The sequence below is a fragment of the Agelaius tricolor genome, unplaced genomic scaffold (assembly GCF_023055355.1).
Source record: "Agelaius tricolor isolate 1412-34295 unplaced genomic scaffold, bAgeTri1.0.p SCAF_2, whole genome shotgun sequence".
Classification (NCBI taxonomy): domain Eukaryota; kingdom Metazoa; phylum Chordata; class Aves; order Passeriformes; family Icteridae; genus Agelaius; species Agelaius tricolor.
In genome coordinates this window covers 37,449,015-37,467,491 of record NW_027269262.1, presented here as the reverse complement: position 1 = coordinate 37,467,491, position 18,477 = coordinate 37,449,015, and the positions used below count along the sequence as shown (strand labels likewise).

General features: G+C 43.6%; 1 protein-coding gene across 2 annotated transcripts; it reads left to right on the top strand.

Annotated features, from left to right (window-relative positions):
* Positions 1–1,932: 1,932 nt before the first annotated feature.
* CNDP2 (carnosine dipeptidase 2) lies at positions 1,933–17,275 on the top strand. 2 transcript variants are annotated; one of them, XM_071456329.1, is made up of 12 exons: positions 1,933–1,995; positions 4,595–4,691; positions 5,643–5,786; positions 8,242–8,404; positions 9,954–10,042; positions 10,955–11,155; positions 11,910–11,994; positions 12,530–12,690; positions 14,591–14,755; positions 15,276–15,417; positions 16,011–16,158; positions 16,582–17,275. In XM_071456329.1, exons 2-12 carry the CDS (start codon positions 4,632–4,634, stop codon positions 16,649–16,651), a joined length of 1,428 nt encoding a protein of 475 aa, XP_071312430.1. In that variant the 5' UTR covers positions 1,933–1,995; positions 4,595–4,631; the 3' UTR covers positions 16,652–17,275. The 2 variants fall into 2 exon arrangements, with proteins under 2 accessions (XP_071312430.1, XP_071312428.1); XM_071456327.1 differs by lacking the exon at positions 1,933–1,995 and adding an exon at positions 2,327–2,422.
* The last annotated feature ends 1,202 nt before the right edge of the window (positions 17,276–18,477 follow it).

Sequence of the window (18,477 nt, the reverse complement as noted above, 5' to 3'; positions counted from 1 at the left end):
AGGTAAGTTACTGTGTGGTTTTTGTGTTTGTTCTTCACATAATCCTTTGTGGATTTAGATCAATACAGGCTTGCAGAAAGCTGTGATAATACAGTGCACAATATTTGCCACACAACAAATGTTTCTTTAATGCCTTTCTTTTGTGAGCTCGTGTCCTTGATTCTTATTTTGGCTTGTGAATTTTTTTGAGGATGTGGGTGAAAAGTACCAAAGACTACTTCCATGTAGGAACATGAAAATAAAATAGGTCACCAATCATTCTGTGTCATGTCACTTAATACCCTTCATAAATACAACAAACTGCTTTTCCCTTTCCTTTTAATTTTTTTTTTATTTTTTAATCTTTTTTCCCTTGTTGCTCCCAGGCAAGATTTTTCCCCAACATAAGTGTAAATAGAAACTTTACTCCAGTTTCTAAGTTCCATTTGTCCATTTTGGGTACATTTTGCCATCTGTTCTCCCACCAACACAGAACAGTGCCAGGTGTCCTGGTGTCAGGGGCTCCTCAGAGTCTGGGCTGCCAAGAGTGGCAGGAGCTCCCCATGGGAACCTGGCAGCCAGGGCCTATCCCATCCCATCCCATCCCATCCCATCCCATCCCATCCCATCCCATCCCATCCCATCCCATCCCATCCCCAGCCAGGAGCCAGGTATCTGGGGGGCACCAGGGCAGCCCCAGCTCCAGATAAATCCTGGGGGACAAACCAAGGCTGGCATCAACTGAGAATCTCTGGCTCAGCATGGCCTACAGCCAGACCTGCTTCGTGCAAGGCCCCAGCACTTACCTTACCCCACACAGCACCACCAGCCATGATCCCAAATGATGCAGCTCTCCCCCATGGCAGCTCACAGACCACCTAGCATGCCCCACTGTTTCTCACTTTTTTCCAGCTCTTGAGCTCCCAGCTATCTCATTTCATCCTGGTTGTACATACAGGCCAGGGAACGAGACGCTGGAAAACAGTGCCACGGAAAGGGACCTGGGGGTTCTGGTTGATGACAATTGAATCTGAGCAGTGCCCTGGCAGCCAGGAGGGCCAGGAGTGTCCTGGGGACATCAGCAACAGCATCTCCCGTGGGGCAAGTGGGGGGATTTTCCTGCTCTGCTCTGAGCTGGGGCAGCCTCACCTCCAGTGCTGGGGGCAGTTTTGGGTGCCACAATATAAAAACGACATTAAGCCCTTAGAGAGTGTCCAAAGGAGGGCAATGAAGATGGTGAAGGGCCTTGAGGGGAAGCTGTGTGAGGAGCACCTGAGGTCACTTGGTCTGTTCAACCTGGAGAAGAGGAGACTGAAGGGAAACCTCACTGCTGTTATGACTTCCTTGTGAGGGGAAGAGGAGGAGCAGGCACTGATCTCTTCCCTGTGGTGACAAGTGACAGGACACCACAGTGGCACAGGCTCCCCAGGGAAGTGGTCACAGCACCAGCCTGACACAGTTCAGGAAGCATTTGGACAGTGCTCTCAGGCACAGGTGTGATTCTTGGGGATGTGCTGTGCAGGGCCAGAAATTGGACTTTGACGATCCTTGTGGATCCATTCCAATGCAGCATATTCTATAATTAATTCTGATTCTAGGAACCTGTCTAAACCACATCTAAATCTTTTAAACCTATCTAAACCACAAATGTAGGAAGATCATAGGGATACTCCCAGCTTCAACTGGAATAATTCAGTTGTCCAGACTGGTGTCTGCCAGTCTGTTATATTGTACCCCATGTTATATTCGCCTATATATTAAATTCCCCTTTATTACACCCCTGTGTTATTCCGGCCCCGCCCCACAGGGCCGCCCCCCGGCAGGCCGCAGCCCCGTGATGAGGCCCCGCCCCTCCTTGGCTCAAGCTCCACCCCCGAGAAGCTCCTTGCCCGCGGATTGGCGGGCACGGCGCGGTACGTGCTGCGGGGCGGGGCTGGCACGGGGGTATTTAAGGCACCGTGGGAGGCCGTGGTTTCTTTACTCCAGGTGGAAGCCGGGGCCGCGTGGCTGCTGTGGGTGAGTGTCGGGAGGAGTCGGGGGAACCGCGTCCCTTGGTCTTGTCGTGCGGCGGCACCGGCGTAAGTGGCCGGCCCTGGCCCTGTCACTGCCCCTGCGCGGCCTGGCGGGGAGGAGCCGGGAATGCCGGGTGCGCGGCGCCGCCGGCGGGCCGGGCCTTGCTCCGTGTCTCCCGGTCTGTTCGGCCTTGGGGCACGGCGGCACCGTGGATGTCCCCGGAGAGAAGCTGCGCCTGCCTCTCCGCTCCTGCCCCCTTCCTCACTGCCGCTCTCGCTCCCCGTGAGCCCTCCCCCTGCGCTGTCCTTAGGGAGGCTGCCGTGCCCTGCCTCCTTCCCTCCCGTCCCGAGGCTGTCACCGACCTGGGGGCTGCGGGGACCTCGTCCCAGTGCTGCAAAACCCTGTAGAGAAACCCGCGTTTAACCTTCAGGTCAGCCTCGGCCCGAAATGCTGAGCCTGCGACCTGAGCATGGGGCTCCATGGTGGCTGCAGAGCACTCTTGGTTCAGTGCTGTCTCCTCTGGGATATTCATGTTGCTTGTGGATAAGGAGGGCGAAGTTGTAATGGTGCAATGATAGTCCCTTGGGTTGTTTTATTTCAAGGTGCAACTTCTGTAGTCCTGTGAAAAGATAAAACTCTAGAGCCTCTTCTGCATAAGTAGGAAGGGTTCAGCTCTCCTAAAGGACTTACCGGAAGTTCAGACCCTGGTTTTGAAGATGAAGGGGGAAGTAACATCCAGGCTTTTACTCTGTAGTAACCAATACTTACTTTTTGTAGTGTGAAGCTTTCTGGAGCAGGCTACTTTGCAGCTCTTCCGTGTGACTTGTGTGATTCAATGCCCTTGTGATTTCAGAGCTATTTAACTATGGTTAAGGTGATATTTAAAGTAGTCCCTGACTTAACAAGTAGTTCAGATCTTGTTTGTGTTGGACAGAAAGTCAGCCTCCATGTACCTTGTGTTTTGTGTCTGTGCTGTGGAGCTGGAGCCCTGAGGTTGCTATAGAAACTAGTTGAATGAAGGGGAGGGTCAGATGCCCTGGACTGATACCTGTGGGGTGATTTCCTGAAAAGCTCCACATGAATCCTGCCCGAGCTCTAACTGTGTGTGAGGAGAGTGGCTTCATTAGGGAGCCCCAGCTTCAGTGAGAAGCATTGCTTTAACTTGGTTATGTCTATGTAGTCCTTCTGAAGGTGTTCAGTTTTCATGACTGTTAAAGGGAGTGCTTACCTGTCTGATGATTTGAGGTTGTTCTAATTCGTGTTTCAAAGTAGTTATCCAAATTTAAACTTGATGGATGCTTTAAATTAAATTGATGATGTCTCTGGTGAGGGAAAGGATTTTTGTATGTCAAACACCAGTATCTGTGCAGGTACAACCTTGCTTGAAAGGAAATTTGAGGTGGTGCATGTATTGCAGTATATTATGTGGGACAAGTTGCAGCTGAAAAGGATTTGTTTCAGATATGCAGAGTAGTCAGCTGCTCAAGAAATCCTAAGACAAGCAGTCAGATGTTTTAACAACTGTCTTGTGACTACTGTGTAGAAGCAGAAGAAAGGCTTAAAGGATCTGGCATAAAGCTGACTCAACAAAATACTGAATGATGGTGGCTGGAGCTGCTGAACATGCTTCTATTACATGGGCACTGGAGTTTTTCCTCCTAGTCCAGGCGCTTGGATTCTAGAGGCACACTTCAGGGAGCCTCCTCTGGGGTTACTCAAAGAGGCTCCTGGACGCTATCCTGAGTAGTGTGCTATAGGGCCACATCTTAGAGCAGCTGACCTCCAGTGTCCCTTTCAACCTTAGCCATTCTGGGATTTGTAAAGCTCATTGTTTTCCTGGCTTAGATGAGGTGCTGTCTCTTTAGCTCTAGCTTGAGAGTTAAGCTTAAACTTGTTTGCTTTGTTGCTTTAGTGGGCAGTATTTCTTTTCAATATGGTAAGGAAGACAGTAAACTGATAAGGAGTCTTGGGTTTTCTCATGTGAACCTCAGTTGAAATAAAAACAAAAGAAGGAAGTGGTGGCACTGAAGTAGTCACTGATAACTTGCTCATGACCTGCTGGGGCTGGCCTCTGTTCCCATGGCTTCATTCTGACCTTATTTGTGAAATCTGGCAGGCTGAGACTTAAGGCTGAAGAAAACACAATTTTCCAGCTATTGTTTTTAACCTCCTCTGCAGAGCACAAAGTGTGGTGCTTTCTTGGACCTGGCTACCAGCATTCAAGCCTATGGCATGCTATTAGTTGAACTCATAATGAAATCTACTCTTTGAAGTTGCATTTTACTCAAGTAATTTTGCCTGTAAGTCTGCAGTGAAATGAAGTGTATGATTTCATTGAAGTATCTCTAGAGACAAGACTGCTCAGTTCAACTTTGAAAGTTATTTTGAGAGGAGAGGCATAAAGAGTGGTGTTGAAATTTAAATATGCTTTTGTTTAGCCACTTCACTGTGGTGATTTCATGAAAGGGAGAGGCCTCAAGTTTTATGTTAGTACAGCTTGGTGTGTGGCATTAGAAGCTGAAAGGTGAAAGTCTCCTGTGGCTCTTGATTACTGACTGTCACTTCTCAACCCTGTGAAAGCTAAATTATTTTTCTGTCACAGAATCTTCAGCAACACTGCTCTGAAAACTAGTCCAAAAATGTCTGCTCTGGAAACCCTCTTTAAATACATTGATGAACACCAGGACCTCTATGTTCAGGTAAGTTTTTTTCAGTTTTTTCCTGCAGCATGGGCAGCTATGGGATATTAGAAGTTAGGTGAACAGCTTCAAGCTTGTTGTTACATCTCTATGATATACCCAGTAATAATGTCAAGTACTGGGGGAGAGCAAGCAGCAAGTGTGAGGGATTTGAGTCAGGCCAGAAAACTGTTTCTTAAATTTAGGCATAGTTCTGTTTAAAAACTTTAATGTCCATGATAAATTTATTAGGAAATGATCTATTAGTATATGGTATATATATGGTATAGTATATATTTAGAGGTACAGGAAGCTGACACTGGTTTCTGAATGCCAAACTGGGTTTATAGTTTCTTCCCTTTGGAGATGGGCAATGAAATGTTATAAATGAGGCTGGAAAAAAAGCTTTCTTGTATAAAACAACTTATGCTGGGGTACAGAGGGAGAGGTTGCCCTCTCCAAAGAGGTACTTTGCTGCTTGACCTGCTGTTTAGTTACAGGTTGTGTTGTAATCCCTTTCATCCATGAAGGAATCAGTGGTACAGCACTGTGAACTGAGGCATGAACTGTGCCAAGTGTTCAGCTTGATTTCTGCCAGTTGTTCTTGCTGAACTCATGCAGGGAGAAGAAGCTAAAGTGGCCTTTTTGAGAGGCCCAAAAGACTTTAGCTGCTTCTGGATACTTAAAGAAAAATGTAAAGGGCACAACAGGCACAAGTTGTGATACTCTTAAGCTTATTTGATATCTCTGTAGACTTTATGCTATGCAGCAGGGACAGCTGTAGGCAAGTGAGGTTTTAGAGAACTTCCTGAGAGTAATATTATTGGTTACAAGTTCTTTGAGCAGGGACAGAGCTGATTTGCTTCAATTTGAGCTTGGCTTAAACCAGTGTTTGTTGAATCACGAGGTGTGTGGTGGTATTTGCATGGTGCCTGTTGTGCAGTTAAACCTGTAGCTCTTCCATCTCTGCAGCGCCTGGCAGAGTGGGTGGCAATCCAGAGTGTGTCAGCATGGCCAGAGAAGAGGGGTGAAATCAAGCACATGATGGAAGTTGCTGCCAAGGAGATTGAGCGACTGGGAGGCACAACCAAACTTATGGATATTGGCAAACAAAAGGTACGTGAGCATCTCCATGGCAGCTTAGTAGGGAAAAAATCTCTTTAGAACACAAGGTGTTTTGCATGAGGAAGTGCTGGTTTCTTATGTTCCCCAGTATGAAAGGCACCTAGACTCCTTTGAAAGGCTGTTTATTGGACTTATCACTATAAAGAAAGATGATAATGTGGACACTCTTATGTCCCTGCAGATACTGGAATCTCCAAGCTGTGCAGCATCTAGCAGCACCCAACCAGCATCCAACATACTGTGCAGATCCCACGCATGGAAATTTTTTTCCATTTTATTTATTCTGGCTGTTCAGTTCCACTAACAGAAGGGATTTTTTGTGAGAATTTCTTGATGCACTTTTAGGTTAAGTCAAGGACAGGTGATGTAATCCCTAGTGCCTAGTGAGAGCTGCCTTCAGGTTGCAGCCAAGTGGCTCTGTTTATCCTGCAGTCCAGGGATATGCACAGCACAATACAGGCAGGAAGGTGAAACTGTGTGTGCAGCATAGCATGGCACAGTCCTTGGGCTATTCAGGTTGTCTTTGTGGGCCACTAATTCCTTGGTGCCTGATGGGCTTCTGGGTTGGGATCACCACACAAAGGTCCTGTGGGCAGTGGCCTAGAAAGGCAGTAGCCTGTTGGGGTGTAGGATAATGTCTTTGCTGCCACACAGTCTGAATGTTCTGTTAAAAACCTTTGTTTATAGTAAACCTTGGGACCCACTTAAAGATGTTGAATTAAATTTTGGACTGTATTAAATGTGTTTTAAATACTTTTTGAACTGAACATGAATAGAGCGCCTGCATCAAAAATGTTAGACATTTAAACAACAGGCTCCTATTTGTCCTTAGACCCATAGACTGTAAAGATACTTACTGAAGTTTCAGTAAGTCTGCCAAAAGACTTCTGGACTTTCAGAAGTGTTACATTTGTCACAGGATTGCATTGCTGCCTTGCTAGATACAAAAGTATCATTTAAAGAATTACTTCTCTCCTTATTTTTGGCTGTCCAGACTGCTTTTTTTTCCCCTGAGAAATGTACATGCCTATAAGAATGATAATGATAATCTCATCCCAGAGAAATACCCGCTTGGTATGCTCCTCCTCTGAAGTGCTTAGCCACTACCTCCCTCAGATCAAGACCCATACCACAATTGTTAGGCTAGGATTTGGATAGTGGCATTAAAAACCTTGTGCTGGAATGTTTACTAGTTTTAGAAGATTGTCCTTGTAATTGGTGTGAAAGATTGCTGAGTGAGATCTGTGTTTATGGGAACCTTCTGAGCAGTTTTTGCTTTGGGCAATTGAATTATACCTGTTTGTAGCTACAGGTTCCAGCAGGACAACAGCTGACTTTGAGGGAATCTATGGGTTAATTCTAGCTCTGCTACTACCTACAGCCTAAAACCCCATCAAAAGCATTTCAGTTAATTCAGAGACAAAGTTGTTTTTTTCATCACTGTAGCTTTTGGGTAGCAAGAACTGATTTTAGAGTTTTATATGTAATATTTTTATTAGGTAACTTTAATCTGCAAGAGTTACTTTCAGTGTTCTTTTTTATTAAGTATAGAGAGAGCTAGTCAATGTGTTTTGTGTTCCTACTATATCTGTGAGGGACAATGTAAAGCAACTGAGCTTGTCAGATCAAAGTTGCTTTACTGCTGCTCAGCAATTTGTTGTGTTGATTACTGTAAATTCTTGCAGTAGGGCTTTAATCATGTAGAGCTGCAGCTGGCCAAGGAACATGTAACCTGTTGATAAAAATCTGGAGCTTGGGACCCATATAAGCAAAAAGTCAAAGCTGATCTTCCATGTGCTGAACAGAAGTACATGTTCACCGGAAGGGAAATACTTGCTGACTGGGAATAGCTTGTGATAATTGCTTATGGGGTATTCCAAGGGATTAAGCTAAATTCAACTCTTGAACTCTTGAACTGAGTTCATCAGCACTACCCTACCCTTAGTGTAACAATGTAGGCTGGTACAGAGAAATATGTTGGTTATGCTGATTTTATTTGGGTGTAGGCACATGATACACCCAGCCTTACCACTGTCAGGGAATTTTTGTTCAGAGAGCTGTACTGTGGACAGGATGAAAGTGCAGTGACAAGCAATATTGAATGGAGTTTATCACTTATGCTTAGGTCAGCATTAGATACAGCAGGTTGGCATGCAGTCAGCTTGCTCTGCTAAAATCTGATGTAGGATTGGTAGTTCAAAGCTAACAGTTCTAAGTGGCTTGGAACATTTTGGCTGTTGCTGGGACTTGTCAGGAAACTAACTGGCATGGTGCCACCAGGCCTTCTTTGGCACCCTGCTTCTGGCAATTGGTTTAAGTAGATTAATTTTGTTTAGCTGTCTGTGCCTCTACTCTCACAACCTCCATAGTATTAAGGTAATTGATGTATCTGATTAAAACTCTGGCATTCCACATTGTATTAGAACTTCTGCCTTCCTATTTCTAGCTGCCTGATGGATCAGAGATCCCCCTACCGCCAATTGTTCTGGGGACACTGGGGACAGATCCACACAAGAAGACAGTGTGTGTGTATGGTCACCTGGATGTTCAGCCAGCAGCACTGGAGGATGGCTGGGACAGCGAGCCCTTCACTCTGGTAGAAAGAGATGGTAAGAGCAGTGGACTTCACAAACTGATGAACACTTCTGTAACAAGTGTGGTATTCCTCAACTGTTCCAAAGCTGTGCCATTGATTGAAAGAGGGAAGGAGAGTTAGAATTGGTATGGGTATTTGATAATGTTGAGGTAAAAATGTGCAGGTGGGGAAATGGTAAAAAAGTCTAGCTACAAAATCTCAGCTACTCTTGGGATTGTTTCCTTCTCTGATAGTCTAGGCTGTAATTTGCATGTTTTCTTCCTTGTAGCTACAGCACAATCTTAACTGCTGCCTTCCATGGTGCCAGCTTGTTGCCAGAGAGCTTTTTAGAACTAATTTCTTGTTCACAGCTTGAAGCCTGTAAGGTCATGTCAGACTGCAGGAATTTTGAACCATTATTGAGAAAAAACACACAACACAACTTCTTTATGCCTGGAGACAGGAGTGGCACAGCAGCCTCTCTGGGTTGCCTTGTGTTTAACTGCTCTACTATGGGTACTACAGAACCTCTTTTGCACAGGTAGTGCCCCAAAATTTGTCCCTCTCCCATACATGGGGATGAAGGAATGGAACAGTATCTCCTGTTGAAACAACATTGCCAGCAGTCAAAAAGACTTGAAACTTCCTTTTCTATTAAAAGCTGGTCCTGCTGACAGCTTCTTTATTTCACTTTCTCAGTGTTAAAGGTCAGATCAATAGAAGGACATTAACCACTCCTGCTCCATAAGCATTAATGATTGCCAGAAAAAGGAGTAGCTGTGCAACTAGTAGTTCTGCTTGGGCACTTACTCATAGGCAGCAGAGTCCAAGTTACTAAACTGAGTTATCTCATCTCCTAGCAAGACCTAGACTCGCCTCAGGCTGTGGCTTGTCTTTGTAGAGCCTGACCATGCTGGAGACATTCTCCAATGGCTTTACATTTGCAAGCTGTCTGGCCTGTTCTGTCACTGGTTACATGGAGTGCTGAGGAATTGTAGCCACAGCTGAGTTGCACTGATAGTGCCTCTGCTATGATCCCACGTACTACATTTTCTGGGAATTCCCTGTGGCCTGCAAAACTCATCTTTGGCTAAATTCTTTTCTAGAGAGATCCACTTTTATCTGGAGAATCCAGAGAAATGATTTGTAACTAGCTACTGAGATTTTACTATTCAAACAAAGAATTATTGAACTGAACATAATACTTGATAGATTTCTGTTAAAAGCAGAAAACTTGTTTCTATACACTGAGGTGTTTGTAGAAAATTATATTATCATGAAAAATAAGGCAGCTATGTCTTTTCCTGGGTTATAATAAACTCCTATTAAGGGAGCAGCTGGGGGAAGAGGTGGGGAAGCTCTCTAAATGAGAGAACTATTGCAGTCCTGTATCTATCCTACTTGAAAGGGTATGTGAAGCAGGATCTAAAACTGCTACTTATGATGAATCAGAAATTATTCAAAAATTATTCATTAAGCAGGGTTAAAAATGTTACCCAAAACCAAATGTTCTCATCTAGGCAAGAGGTGAAACATCATACTAATTTTTTCCTCACTGGTTAATTTCTATCTTGTTTCTACAGGAAAGTTATATGGGAGAGGATCAACAGATGACAAAGGTCCAGTGCTTGCCTGGCTGAATGCCTTGGAGGCTTATCAACAAACTAACCAGGTATGTGCCCAAAACATATTCTGCTTTTTCACGTGCAGCTGAGTCTAGCAATAAATTTTATCCAAGCCACAAACTCTTGTGAGGGAAACCTGCTTATTCAGCTGATTGGAGAAATGATGTAATAGTCCTGCAAATTTCCTGATTTCCTAGTAGGGTTAAGTTGACTTGCTGACAAATTAGTCCTATAGATGCTTAGGTTGCACTTCTAACAATTTTCCTTTAATGAAATATGTAGGAAGGAAAATACATATGCAAACATGTGGAGCAGGAGGAATAATCAAATGTGATCACTATCACGTAAGGATGTCAAATTACTTTGGCCTTTATCAAGACTTAATGCCTCACTGCCACTGAGCTCTAAGAGGGGGTTAACTTAGTAACACTAAAATTGGGAGCTTTGCACATTTCTGTTAAAGAAAATGTGCAATCACAAATAGCTCAGACTGTTGGCTTAATCTTGCAAGACAAGTTCCTATTGCTTTTGAGAGGAATAACCAGTTCTCAGTTGCTGTCTAGGTATATGGAATATGCTAGACTGGATAGACAGGGTAGCTCTGTTCCTACTGTGGCATGCAATTCCTGTGGTTCATGTTAGTTTTCCCAGCCTGGTGGCTAACCTTTGGCAGCAGATTTCTGCTGTGTTCCCATGCTTACAGGGTTTGGGGATGATTTTTTAATACTTTTTTGAAGAGTTTGAATTCCATCAAATGAAGGTGTAAGTGCCCTCAACATAAGCACAATCCAAACTTTAAACCAGTTTGTGTATAATTAACAAATTCCATTGTCATTCCACTGGAGTTATTTTAGCCATGTCCATTTTTCTTCTTTGAATGCAACAGATGAAAATTACAGATCACTGAAGGAGTCAAGTGTTCTCACATGCTTAATCTGTTCTTGTTTTTCATTTCAAAGGAGTTTCCAGTAAATATTAGGTTTTGCCTAGAGGGTATGGAAGAATCAGGATCTGAAGGCCTTGATGAACTGATTTTTGCTCAGCGAGATGCTTTCTTTAAAGATGTGGATTATGTTTGCATTTCTGACAACTACTGGCTAGGCAAGAAGAAGCCTTGTATCACTTATGGTTTGAGAGGTATCTGCTACTACTTCATAGAGGTAAGTGCTGAAATACACTGCAAATCCATTATTATTAAACTGAACTTTCCACAGGAGAAGAGCGGTAGTGCAAACCTTTTCATGCCAGTAGCTTTTTTCAGAAAAGAAACTGGCTACTTACATGGAGTGGTTTTTCCTAATTGCCTAAACATCCTTCTCTTGCTATTCTATCTGATACTTGGGTGGGTGGGATAGCTTTCAGATGTGTGAAGCAAGATAAACCAGCACTTCACTGAAGGATTGTCTCATAGCATAGATATCTTTATCCACATACATCCTTCTTATAGATGGATGTCACATTTGTGCTTTCCAGTCAGCTGGAATATCTCCAGTTAACCAGAACTGCTGGTAGATGATTGAGAGTGGTTTGACAAGTTTTTACCAGTTCCCTCAGTACTTTGGGGTGGATCCCATCTGGGCCCATATACTTGTGGGTGGCTAATTGACATAGCAGGTCATTAACCATCTCCTCATGGATCATGGGCTTCCCTCATCTCCCCATCACCAACTTCCAGCAGGGGAGCAGAGCATCCTGAGGACAGCTGACCTTGATATTGGAGACTGAGGCAAAGACGACATTAAATACCCCTGCCTTTTTCTCATCCCCTGATACTATACTACCCTCTGCTTTGAACAAATGATGGGGATACTCCTTGACCCTTGGCCAGATCAAGTTCTAGCTGGGCTTTGGCTGTTGTAGTCTCCTCCCTACATGGCAAAATCTCCGTGCTGAATCTTCATTCACTTCAATCAGGTGGAATGTTGTGACAAAGACCTTCACTCCGGAGTTTATGGTGGTTCGGTCCATGAGGCCATGACAGATCTCATTGCTCTAATGGGTAAGAAAACACAGGTTTCACTGAAAATGCGTTTAAAATGGGAGCAAGAACCATCCAAGCATGACTGAGTTTGCAGTAGCAAAGCAGTGACCAGTGAAATGGTGCTTGCCAAGTATCCAAAGCTACTGCCTTAGATACAGAAACATGGTGAAGGTCTTGCTAAGAAGTTGTCAGTTTACTCTGTTTTCCCTAAAACCTTGCTGCAAATTTGCATGTTAGATCAGCTGTCTTCTCAAATTCTGCTGTGGGTATGATACCGAACTCTTTGGGAATCATACCTTCAGACAGCCAGTGAAATGTAACAGTAGAATTAAATAGAGTAGCAAGCAAGATTGCATTTTGGATACAGGCAAATTCTTTTAAGTGTCTTCCATGCTCAGTGGTGCATGCTCTGGAAAACAGAAGTCTAAATTTCATTGCATTTTTACAGAGTTTTCAGAAGGCCCAGACTTCAGTTTCCCAAGGAAAGTGCTCCCAGGAATGACATCTTGTGTCTTCTGGTTGAATACTGATATTAGGTGCTTCTTGTTTACAGGTTCTCTTGTAGACAAGAAAGGGAAAATCCTTATCCCAGGTGTTAATGAAGCTGTGGCACCTGTTACTGATGAGGAGCTGGCATTATATGAGAAGATTGATTTTGACCTGACAGAATATGCAAAAGATGTAGGAGCAACAAGACTTCTGCATGATGCAAAGGTGTGCTGCACTTCTCCTCTGCCCTGTCTAGATCAAGCTGTCTGTGTTAGTAGGAGACCAGAAACAAGCTTCTGTGGATGTGTGTGTGTGTTAAGTAATTTATTAGGCAGAGGATTCATCTGATGTCTTCAAAATGGTGACAATGCCTTGAAGATAATTTTGCTTACTGTATTGTTGACTGCATACTTAACACTTTGCAGAGGGACTGCTAGTGTTACGTGCTTGAAAACTTATTCTAGGTTATCCCATGTTTAACTCAAATAGTCTTGACAACTCTAAATTTTCTCCTTACTCTGTATAAATAGTATTTGAAACTGGTACAGAACTTTACACTGTTCTCTTAATTCTAGATAAGAATGTTGGCAGCTTTCCAGAGGTCAGGTGACAATCTACACAAAACGTCTGATTTTCTATGTCTGTAGGAAGTTCAGTGGGTTATCAGAAATAAAGCAGTTGCTCAGAGATGATTGCTCCTTAGGTGAGAAAAGAGCTTGAAACCCAGCTTTGCTGAATTCAAGGCTGGCATTCTGAACATATTCCTAGACCTGGCAAACAAGGACTGTTTTGTAATCATGAGCTAGGCAGCCCAAATCTTTGAACAATCTCAAGCTCAATAAACTCATGTCTAAAGTTAAATCTTCATCCTGGGAGCTCTCCAAATGAATGCTTTTAACAGCATTGACTCTTACAAGGTACAAGTATTACATACTAATTTTAAACCCTAGATGTAAATACATCTCCTGTCATAAAAAGCAGGCATAGGTGTTGTAAAAGGCAAGTTTACATGTGCAGGTCTGTCTTCTGTCCTAGTACTGTCAGGAGACTTCAAACTTAAATAGGAATAAGTAACAACTTATATCCTCAACCTTGTCTTTACATGCTCAGGTTTATATCAACTGGGAGCACACAGACTTCCTTGCTTAGCCCTGTCCTTTAAAGTAATGGATGAATTATAGCTTGGATATAAGGAGGAGCTGGCAAGATGTTCTTTGTGATACTGAACTGAAGCTGTTCAGTCTTGGCTCAACAGAAATTCCAGCTAAGGGACTTCTAAGCTGCATACATGCAAGAAGGGCTTTAGGGCTAGGGAGCAATGACTGAAACTTCCAGATAAAAAGCAACTGTGCTTGGGAGATTTGAACTGTGACAGCTACATTTGCTTTGAGAGAAGATGGTAAGCAGGTTGTACCTGGAGAAAAACCAACTTGTTAATGTAATGGACACAAAATTTCTGAGTCTGCTGCATTTCTGCAGTGAAGCTCATGCTGAAGATACTGCACCTGTGTCTGCTCAGGGCAATTCAGCAACTGCACTGAGTTCAGGATCCAAGGTAGTGAACAGTTGTGCTCAAGGTAACAGTTATGTTAAATGCAGGAAGTGTACCTGGAAGGCAGTGGTGGTCAGTTTAATCAGCCTGTAGTTCAGGCTTTTTAATACAGTTGATGATATAAAGAAAAGCACACTGTAAGCCTCAGTTTGAGCAGTGGTGAGGCTTTTAGAAAATGTCAACTTAAGCAGTGTCTTGGTGATGAAGGCACCTGCCTGTCCTGAGGCAGTGGGAATTAAAGCTTTCAATGTTCCCTACGAACTGTGCTTGAGCACCTTGTAAGTGCTGCTTGTGTCCTAATCAGAATCAGACTGGTCATGTCCCCTAAGTTCCACAGAGCTAGGAGAGAGCCAGACTAGAACTGCTGAGTATCTTAAGGTGCGAAGAGCCCAGCTGTGTTATCAAAATGTGTGCTTAATGGGAGTAACAGCTTCTGAGTGATGTTCAATGAGCTGCATTTCTGCATGGGAAAAAATGCTATTTCTTGCAAGTTCTTTATTAGGTTGAAGAAATAATTTAGGGAACTCTTGTCAAACCTCATGTAACCTTGCATTTTTCTCTTTGCTTCTACAGAGAGAGATCCTTATGCACAGGTGGAGATACCCATCCTTGTCTCTCCATGGAATTGAAGGAGCCTTCTCAGCCTCTGGTGCCAAGACTGTGATTCCTAGGAAAGTGATTGGCAAGTTCTCAATCAGGCTTGTGCCAAACATGACTCCTGAAGAAGTCACAAAGAATGTATGTTGAGATGGATTGCTGCTAACCAAACAAGTGTCTCTAAACTTCTGCTCACCTTGCCTTGGGGGAAGAGTTTGTCTGTTTTCTAAAGCAGTTCTGTTCACTTGCTTTCCCACTATCTTCCCTGTACTGCACCTCAACACGAGATAACTGAGGGAATCCTGTGGTGCCCCAGTGGGTTGTAGTGCTCTGATTATCCAGTTTCTCTGAACTCAAAAGGGCTTAGGAGTAAATGCTAACCTAATTGTGGGGCACTTGGACTGCCAGAAATGCATATTCAAGAGCAGCAGTGTTTGACATGCTGCCTAATTGTTCTACAATACGCTGTTAATTTGCCTAAAGAAGATATTCTGGTTCAGAGCAGAGAATCATTGGATTACTTCAAAATAAGAAAAATAGGAAAAGTATTGCTGCACAATTGTAGTGATCTGCAAGTCCCTAAGATGCTTTTAGAATGTGAGCTTTGCCAGTGCTCATACAAATGCTACCAGTAGATAAGATCATTCAACCTTTCTTACAGGTTGAAGACTACTTGAACAAAAAGTTTGCAGAGCTGCGGAGTCCCAACAAATTCAAAGTGTACTTAGGCCATGGTGGAAAGCCCTGGGTGTCAGACTTCAACCACCCCCACTACATGGCTGGTAGGAGGGCCATGAAGACAGGTCAGTGGGTTTTTCTCTTAGCACTGGTAGGATTAAAAGTCTCTTGTTCCAGCACCTCAAGAAACACAGAGGAGGTCATGTTTGCTGAATATTAAGTGTTCTGCTCTCATGTTTAATACTTTGGCTCACTGAGTGAGGAAGCATGACATGTGCAACCTTTAAACAGAAGTTTAATTACAGGCAGGAGAGATACTGGATATCAAATTCATGTATGCTCTTCTGGGACAAGTTTGTTGATGTGGTGTTGCTTTTGCATAAGGATGAGACTGTTGGTTCAGATCACCTGCTAAGCCAAATTCAGTGAAGTTTGGTCACAGCACCCCTCTTAATCAGTTTAGTTAGATTGTATTGGGCAGCTAGAGCAACTTTAACTTGTGTTGGAGTACAGACAGGCCTTCAGATGAATTCTTTGTGTATGGCTGACAGTGACAATATTCCAGTGCTACATCTGTGGGGAGAAGCTCCACAGTTTTGTGGCCTTTGCAGTCTGGCTGACTTGGCCAGCACCTGGTGCAGATGGGAACATCATGGCTTAAGTGAGGGTTTGTGGGGAAAAAATAGACTTCAAACTGACTAGAGTATTGCTTTTCTAGTGTTTGGAGTTGAACCAGACCTGACAAGGGAGGGAGGAAGCATTCCTGTTACCCTTACTTTTCAAGAAGCCACAGGCAAGAATGTCATGCTGCTTCCTGTTGGAGCTGCAGATGATGGTGCTCACTCTCAAAATGAAAAACTAAATAGGTAAGAGAATATCTATTCCTATTCTGGGGTGTCTTGGCATGTGTTATGAAAAACACCAAGAACTGAGCTCTTGCTTTTGTTTAATTCTCTGGATGGCAGAGTGTCATCCTCCCCAGGAGAGAATGACTGACTGGTTGGGTAACTAGTTTGTAGCTGAATTTTGATTTCTACATTGATACTCTTGAAACCAGAAGTAGGTTTTATATTTTGGTCTCTCAGCTTGGCTACCCTCTCCCCAAAGGGTGTTGTTTCTGTCTTGCCAGGGAGGATGTAGGGGTTTGGGCAGTAGTGCCTGTTGCCTGCAGCAGCAATTCCCATAGAGTTTGTCTTGTGCATAGGACTGATGTGTGGGCTTTGCAAATAGGACATCTGCTAGAAATAAAGCTCAGTGGAGACACTGCTAAAGCAAACTCTTCTTTGCAGGTACAACTACATCCAGGGGGTGAAGATGCTTGGTGCATACCTCTATGAAGTTTCCCAGCTGAAGGACTAAGTTAGACACCTCACCTTCTAGTTTATCAGAAGTCTGAATTTTCTTGCAAAATGTCATCAATTACCAAGTCTTACATGGCTCCCCTTTTCTACCAACACTCCACTGCTTTGATGGGGGAGAGGGAAAGGGGCAGTTCCACTTGACAAGGAACATGATACACCAAAAATACTTCTCTAAATGCTTACTTTATATGAACAGATTATTCCTTAACTGGTCAGCAGTCCTGGACTGCATCTTCATCCCTCTGTATCACTTCAGTTTGCTGCATTGATCTACTTTTCCTGTAAATGAAGAGGAATGATTTACCCTCAGCAGTTTAAGTAGCCACAGCAGTGGCAGAACTTCCAGCCAATTCAAGGTTCCTATTCCTGGGTATGTCCTGGAAACAAGAAATCAAGATTATGGGGCAACACTGGAACGTGCTCAGGCTGTACTGAGACATCTGTCTTTGCTGACTGTGAGTGATTTGGAAGAGCAGTTTGTCTCTTACAGTTGATGCCTGCCTGCAGGTTTCAATTTACAGGGAATCAGGTTGTAACAAATTTCACTGTGGTAGTGACTACTGGCCATTTTTGTAAAGCTGCCTTTGTACTACCGAAAAGAATAATAAATAATCATGCTCTAGTTTGGCTCTTGCTCTCTAAGGTTTAAATAATGGCTTGGGTGGGAAAGCAGCTTTGGGAACTTGGGAGGGACACTTCTGTGGCTATAAAGGCAGATGAGCAACATGGCTACCCAGGCTGTATCTTCTGGGAATCCAAATTTTTATTTCTGGGCTCTGGCTCTGTAAGAATTTGTTGACTTTGAAGCTGATGTTGCAAACTCCAGCTCTCCTGTGAGAAACTGAGCTCAAAGTGTTTAATTTTGGCTCTGTAAACCAGGTCATCACACTGTAGCATAACTGATAATACTAAAGGGAGTGAATGGAATTTGTAGGCATAAACAGAGACAGAAGAGATCACTAGTTGCAACTACTACTGCCATCCAACTTCAAGCTCTCTACTGGATACATTAAACTCCAATACTTCTGTTATTATGCCAAAAAACTCCAGAAAAAACAAACCTCTTAAATGATTGCTATCTGAACTGGATTGGGCTCCCTGCTTCTGAGTGACCTGATCAGCACTGGCAGCCTCAGGTAGGTAAGTGTTTCAAGTGATGGTGCTTGGCTTCTGGTACAGTCCTGTGTCCTGACACAGGTTGGCAGCATGGGATGATTCCCACTTTGAAGGGTAGAAGGTGGGAAAATTTTCTCTACCTGGTCTTTACTGTTGCTTGATCTGGAGACTTTACAGTGGAGAGCTGTTGGGCTAAGGAGTCTTCTGGTGTCACTGAAAACTTGTTTTGGGTTTTTTGGTTTGTCACTGAAGTTGATGACTGGAGATAATCTGGTACCATTAACCCTTGCACTTGGAGCTGGGGTACAGTCAGACCATCCTGTGTCAATTCTTGTGAGCACTGAACACAGACACTGTGGAGTGGAGTGAATGTTTATTAATTTGGTTGTGAACTATGTTCAGAAACCATGTGTAGTTGTCCTTTTGTAACAAATTTATTGAGAATCAGCTAATTGGCTCGAGCTCTGCACTGCAGACACTATATCAGATGCTGTACTTGCTAAGTACAGCATGGCAGAGTTGTGAAGGAGGCCCAAACAGAAGAAAAGGTGTCAAGAGGTTTGTAGAAAAGGCTGAGGAGCAGATACTGTTGAATATACAGCAGAAATATTTTGGTATGGGGAGTGCCAGAATCCTGTGAAAAAGACATTAAAATGGGCCTTTGGCCTGAGCAACCTGCAGGGGCCCACAGGAGTAGGTTGCTAAAGT